Source organism: Micromesistius poutassou, assembly GCF_964030765.1.
Source record: "Micromesistius poutassou genome assembly, chromosome: 12".
NCBI classification, from domain to species: Eukaryota; Metazoa; Chordata; class Actinopteri; order Gadiformes; family Gadidae; genus Micromesistius; species Micromesistius poutassou.
The window spans coordinates 8,064,153-8,071,403 of NC_140282.1; the positions used below are offsets into that span (position 1 = coordinate 8,064,153).

The following is a 7,251-nucleotide window of genomic DNA, read 5'->3' on the forward strand; positions in this document are numbered from 1 at the left end:
CGTGTGCGTGCGTGCGTGCGTGCGTGCGTGCGTGCGTGCGTGCGTGCGTGCGTGCGTGCGTGCGTGCGTGCGTGCGTGTGTGTGTGTGTGTGTGTGTGCGTGTGTGTGTGTCACAACACGGTATCTGTCCTCCCCAGCCGGCTGACGTCAGGCTGCTGGTTCCTCCCTTCCGGGGCCGTTGAGCTGGGGTTCTGGTCCGGCTCAACAAAATAAGTTCTGGAAAATAATTCTTGAAACTAAGAATTACCAGAATATTTGTTCCAAGTCAGTGTGTATCAAATCTGGTCATGAATAGGTTTTTTTTTTTACTGTTGGGAAGACGGCAGAAAACAAACCATTAAATCCCTTCTAATTGTTTGTTCAACCAGGAAAGAGGACATTTACAAAATAACGTTTATTAGTGGCCCACCATAATCCTTGAATTAATAAAAAATATACATATATTGTTTAAGGTGAAAGATAAATAAACCACACTATTAGTTTGTCCGTTTGGTCAACGCTGCCCTCAAGTGGCCAACATACCCCTACGTCTCCTTAATGATACAAAGCCACTCACATCGTCTTGTCGTAAATAAAGGCCAACATAAATGACTAAACGGGTTGTTGTACGTGAACAAATAGTCTCCATTCGGATTCATATAGTTGTGGCTGTACCACGTGACTGAACCATAGCATAGTTGACACACCATGGTGATGGTGATGGTATGGATCTCCATGGTGATGGTGATGGTGTGGATAGTGGGGTGTATATCTCCATGGTGACGGGGATGGTGTGGATGGTGATGGTGTGTATCTCCATGGTGACGGCGATGGTGTGGTGGCTCTCCATGGACGGGATCCACACGCCACTGCCTCCTCCCGCCGCTCTCTGGCGCCCCCTGCCGCTCGGACCCGAGCTCCACACGCCCGTGACGTCACGAACAGAGTCGTCATGGCGTCTGCGGGACTGAAGCTAGAGCTGCAATTGAGCTAAAAAAAAAAAAAAATCTGTCGACAGTTTGTGGAAAACGAGATGGAGAAAAATGCAGACGTGCATGAAGCCAGAGACACGACCGGCCTGTCTCCCAGGGCGGCGGGGGACGTGAAGGATGCCGCCGCGGGGTCTGGGCTGAAGGGAACCAGCGACCAATGCACGAAGAGTGAGCCTCCGCTCAGTAGTAGTTTGGTTCTCGGTAGTTGCAGTGATGGCTCCAGCCCCGCCGTCCATGGGATCCCGGGGGCTGCGAACCCACAACCAACAAACACCACCCAAAGCCTCCCATTGCATGGAGACGACCTAGTGGGGACCGGACCATGGACGGACGCGGACCCGGACCCGGGGCCGACGGCGCCTAGTGACGGGATGGGGAAGGACTCGGTGGTGGCTCCAGGAAATAGCGAGGGTGGCACCTCAAAGTTGGTGGATAGCAGAACGGGGGATCTGCTCTCGACTCCTACTGATGTCTTGAGCACGGGTCTGGTGCAGGAGGACACTTTAGGCGGGGATGGAGTCGAGCAGAGGAAGCCTGTCAGACCCAAACATCTCTGTCCGGACACTACCATATCGTCGACCAGCGTCAGGTCCGAGAACCCCGCTGACCAGACCACATCCGACGGATTGCCGAGTACGAGTGACCCCGATCCGAGCTTTGTGGGAGAATCTCGTAGTATAGATTCACTCGAGTCCTTCTCCAACCTCAATTCCTGCCCCAGCTCTGAACTCAACAGCGAGTGCCTGGAGGAACAGGGTCTGGCCTTGTCCCTGCAGAGCGAGGATGGTGCTGATGAGACTAAGGTTTCCTGCGCCAAGGACCGAGGCGCCGCCGGCCAGTCCATCTACCACATCAAGTGGATCAAATGGAAAGAGGAGAACACCCCCATCATCACCCAGAACGAGAACGGGCCCTGTCCACTACTGGCCATCATGAACGTTCTTTTGCTGGCTTGGAAGGTGAGGAGCCTGGGAGATCATTAGAGATAATCATAGATTGATGAAGGAACTCCCAACCTAATTTTTTTAGCATGATGTGAACTGGTGGAGTAACAGTGGAACGTTTCAAACTTGCAGGTGGTTTGTTGGTAGAGTGTGAGTAATGGTGTGTTGGTTCTGCAGGTCAAGATGCCACCTATGATGGAGATCATCACTGCTGAGCAACTGATGGAGTATCTTGGTGGGATTTCATGATCTTCATCCTCACACAAACCTAAAACATCTCATCGCCGATTACTGTTCACCGCAGATTGTATCTGTCCATACACACCTTGTCTGCTGTTCTTTATTCTGCTCTTGTTTTGGAAATCAATGTTTTGAATCACTTCAGAATATGTTGATATGTTTGATATGTTATAAGACTGACGTACACGTCATTCCAATGTTATTAGGTCACGGGTACTCTCACCTTTTGATTAACTCTCAGAGGCCTGGCTATGTTGTGGAGTCGACATCCACTTTGGAACGAACCCTTTCTGCTGTCACTGGAATAGGAACCATCCTATCTTCTCTGACCCCCTAGCCTCCTCATAACTAGAAGGTTTATTCAGGGTGTGGTTACTGATATTGGTCCTTATGGCCTTACACTGAGGCATTCACGAGTCTAACAGGATAATGTGGACTCTTTTAAGAGCACATTTTCCTTGCAGCTATTTGATTTGTGATACAAACATGGCATTGGAACGTAACTGAATTTGAACTGCTCACATCAGGGGCGGCTAATGCAAGCAATGATGTATAATCCAGCCCATCTGCTTTCTATACATTAGCTCCATTTGACAGAACAAAACATAACATGTTTTAGTTTTTCTTGCGTCCCCTGAGTAAAACACCCGCTCCTAAACTGTGTAATAGATTACTGTCCTTGTGTCATAATGAAAGTTCTGTCACCATTTTGTCTTTTATTTATGCAACTTCTCCCTTCTGCAGGAGATTACATCCTCGACTCCAAGCCTAAAGAGATCTCTGAGGCCCAGCGGCTGAACTATGAGCAGGTGAACTTTGCTTTCCCATACGTTACCATATATGATGGATATGATACACAAACTAACTCCTCTCTGTCTGCCTTTAAATGGATGGTTTATTGGTATTTAATAAGCTTATATGCTGATCATGTTTATATTTCCACTATATACCAATATAAATACCAATATATTGGCAACGCTTATACAAACCCTACAATCAAAATAAAGATAGCATTTGATGTGTTGACATTTTAAACTGGATCAACAATCCTCATTCAGTTCTCTCCGTCTTTTACTCAAATGCAAACCAGCTCATCTCAGTTTTGTCAGACAAGCAAAAGATGAGCATGCTGAACCTGCAAATTCCTCAGCACGCCTGAACTTATTAGCCGTCTTTATTACGTATTTTTTAATACCAGATCACTAGTTTTGTTCAGCGATAGAATATCTTTCTTTGTCAATATAAGTTGGACCTACAAATCAATTGTATTGAACCAAAGCACATATTTGTCATTGTACCAAGTGTTTTTTACAGTGGTAGTCCACAACATACAGTACACAAAATAGACATACACTAAACTGCTCTTTATAAAAGTACTCACTCCACAGTTGCATTGAGGTTGCAGTAAAGGTTGGATTAAGTGTTTTAACATTGTGATGAGAGCCCAGTAAAGCGGCCTTTGCTTCTATAGGTTACATAAGACGTCTCTTGCGAGATGTAGCGAGCGTGAAGTCAGGGCATCGGGTCGCGTTGTGTCCCGTGGCCGCTGGTGTGTAGCCACCCATGGCTCTCCATCTCAGGGCTGCACACGGAGGCAGTGGCTCACATACAGAGCGAGGCCGAGGCCCTAGTGTCCATAGCCTCCACCCTGCTGATTGCTTTCAGCCTGACTGGAGATGCCATGCCCCCTGCTCGCCTCTTCACACTTTGGTGACCGTTGAAATGCGCATGTTATATTTTGATGTACTGTAAGCAGGAAAGAATGCACTTGTTTCCATTTGTAAATAGCTTTTGAACTACAGTGCTGTTGTTTTAATGAACCATGAGGAGTTTCCTGCTTATTGGGGGGTTAATGTTGTTGTAAATGGCTGAATAGGAAGAGCAGCCAGCTGTTTGTGTCGGGGGGGGGGGGGGTCTGCATAGCTTTGGTGGTTGACGGAGGCTAGTGAGGGTGGAGACTGGAAGTTAGGATGGAGGCGTTTTTAAATTTAGGAGAAGAAAGGTTGGTTGGTTGGGAAGATGGAATGGTTGTGGTGGTTGAGTAGGTAGGTAGGTAGGTAGGTAAAACTTTATTGTCCCCGTGGGGAAATTTGCCTTGGGCACAGTGCATTGTTGCTTTTAATACATATACATAACAGTAAAACAACAATAAAAAACAGACAATCCAACATTTTGACATCAACAACATGGAGCTTGGTAGACTGTATGTTAAGTTGCGTTCAAAAGCTTAATGGAGGCTGGGACGAATGATAACTTAAGGCGATTGGATTTGCATAATGGCATGCTGATTCTTCTACCTGATGGCAGGGTTTTGTATTCAGGGAAGAGTGGGTGTTGGGAGTTGTTGGGAGATTATTGTCTTTGCTTTTTCCTTAACTGCCTGTTCATAGATGGTCTGTATAGGCTCGTATACTTTCCTCCCTGCGATTTTCATGGCTGTTTTGTGCATGCCGGCCAGTTTGCTTTTTAGCTTAACGGTTAGGTTGCCAAACCATGTGGTGATCCCATATAGCAAGCAGGTATCAGAGAGATTGGTCTAGAATATGGAGCTTAGTTCTAGCCTGTGAACCCTGCACACTCTTAAAGATGTTGTGTGATTCAGGGACTGGTGTCAGATGGTTGAGTGAAGCTCAGTTCAGCACAGGAACGTATGCAGATAGAATCCATGTGATCATAGCAGCAGAAAAACAACCGTCCAGTCACGGAAAGATTGGACTCAGCCTGTGAGGTCCATCAAGTCACATCTGTGATGTCTCTGGATTCTTCTTTTGAATGCGTGACACACGTGACTGCGTTGGTTATCCAGATAGTGATTGGTTTAGGTGGAACCACGCCCAGTCTCAACAGAATGAACAGACTGCAGACTGAAATATAATATGATATTAATATGAAGTGAAACAAAACTGAGATTGGGCTGATTATCCGCCCTATATTGAATATGCATGTCCGATAAAGTCATTGAATCCTTGTGTAATTATCTTATTTTTAATTTGTATAACCAAAATACAAATACAAACCGGTAAAGACTTGCCAGTTTCACCTAATGGTACTGGATTTCGTAGCAAGCTGTTTGAATCCTTAAAAAAACAGACCTAGTTCTAAATTCATCTTCTAAAACACTATCTGTCACACGAGGCTATGAGGAGGATTAAAATAGCGTTTGCTTAGATGTTCTTTGGTTATTAAATATTGATAAGACGAGCAGCGGCTGAACACGGTTGTATTTTTCTGTTATTGCTCTCAGAAGTGTGGAATATTCTCAGATGTTGAACAAAGTTAATGTTTCCCCAGAAAGGAAAAGTGAGTCTTTACTTAAACCCTCCCACCCTCTGACTGAGGCGTGTAAATCAGTACGTACTTAGTGATGTACCTGAGATACAGGCCTCGGCTGCATGTTGAGACCTTAAAGCTTTCAATAGTTAATCGTGAGTGAGTGTGTGTGTGTGTGTGTGTGTGTGTGTGTGTGTGTGTGTGTGTGTGTGTGTGTGTGTGTGTGTGTGTGTGTGTGTGTGTGTATGTGTGTGTACTCCCAGTGTGTAGGTCGTTGCTAGTTGAAATGGATAATGTCCTTGAATGCTGAAGTAAATTAAAGATTTGAATTGAAGAATTCAGTAGACACAAACCCTCAGGAAATATACAATAAGTAAATAATTCAGCATATTCACTCACACACCCGCACAGAACACTCGCACACGCACACATACACAGAATTATTCAGGCAGTCAAACGCGGTAGAGTGACTAGTCGTTCTGTTTCTGTCGTGTAAACACCCTTCCTGGGTTCTCTGTGGTGAACAAGAGCACCACTGCTAGAAGGTTCCTTCTCCGAGTGACCGGAGGTTCTCTGTGGTGAACAAGAGCCCCACTGCTAGAAGGTTCCGTCTCCCTGATGACGGCTGGTTTCTGTCCACAGAACATGAGCGACGCGATGGCCGTCCTTCACAAGCTCCAAACCGGCCTGGATGTCAACGTGAGGTTCACCGGCGTGCGAGTCTTTGAATATACCCCAGAATGCATCGTGTTCGACCTCCTGGACATCCCTCTGTACCACGGGTGGCTGGTCGACCCCCAGGTGAGCAGAGCTCCCACCTCAGAACTGAAACCTTTGGACCGTATGAGTTATGGTAGTGACTGAGTGGAGTGGACCGTATGAGTTATGGTAGTGAGTGGAGTGGAATGATTACCACATAATTATTCAAATACTAGTACAGCTGGAAATGAAGAATATAATTTCACTTTTGAGGCACTAGAGAAAGCTAAGTAATTGTAAACAAGAAAGATATTATTAAATATTCTATTTCAAAATCAAAGATCTGTGTGATGCCCTATTTCTGTAAAACATATCAAGAGATTGTTTCAATTTGACAACAGCATCACCCTACTGACCAATCACAGGTTCTGGGATATAAGCACGACCACATATTCTAAAGTTAATCTAACACATTTATTACTATTTTACCTGTGTTAATTGGTGAAATCATTGACACATGGATATATACCCACCAAACTTTAATGAAATGACAATTGGCCACAAATTATTTACATATACATATTTACAAAACGTGTGTGACTGTCCCAGATGCTTCCCCAGTCCTTCTTAATCTCCACTGTTGATGATTCCTAAACCCTTTCCTTCCTCCTCTCAGATGCAGGACATCGTGAAGGCGGTGGGCAGCTGCAGCTACAACCAGCTGGTGGAGAAAATCATCTCCTGCAAGCAGTCGGAGAGCAGCGAGCTGGCCGGGGAAGGTGAGCTCCTTCAGGTCCTCAGGTTGGACGTCAGTAGTCTTTGACTGACGGCGTCATTGGCTGTATCACACACTCCTGAAAGAGTTGTACACTGCTCACTGAGGGCTGGTTCTGTGAAAAATTAAATTAATGAAGGTCAAATTGCACTTTTTTCCTCTCTTCCACGTCGTCTATGTGAAGACATTGGATACCCGGATGATAGAATTAGTTTGAATTAGTGAAGTACTGAAGTACTCAAATAAATATAATGCGAGTACTGAAACGTGGACATTTCTTAAAATGCCAATCCCTACCTTCAAAACCCGGATTCAGGGCGGCATGTGGCTCAGGAGGCAGAGCGGGTCGGCT

The 7,251-nt window shown here is 45.6% G+C and overlaps 1 protein-coding gene across 1 annotated transcript in view; it reads left to right on the top strand.

Annotated features, from left to right (window-relative positions):
- Window positions 1-964: 964 nt before the first annotated feature.
- mindy2 (MINDY lysine 48 deubiquitinase 2) overlaps window positions 965-7,251 on the top strand; it is a 10,156-nt gene continuing 3,869 nt past the window's right edge. Inside the window, exons 1-5 of the mRNA XM_084476008.1 lie at window positions 965-1,930; window positions 2,093-2,150; window positions 2,900-2,964; window positions 6,068-6,226; window positions 6,801-6,903. Of these exons, the coding sequence (XP_084332134.1) occupies window positions 1,013-1,930; window positions 2,093-2,150; window positions 2,900-2,964; window positions 6,068-6,226; window positions 6,801-6,903 (1,303 nt within the window). The 5' untranslated portion in view covers window positions 965-1,012. The remainder of the gene's footprint in view (window positions 1,931-2,092; window positions 2,151-2,899; window positions 2,965-6,067; window positions 6,227-6,800; window positions 6,904-7,251) is intronic.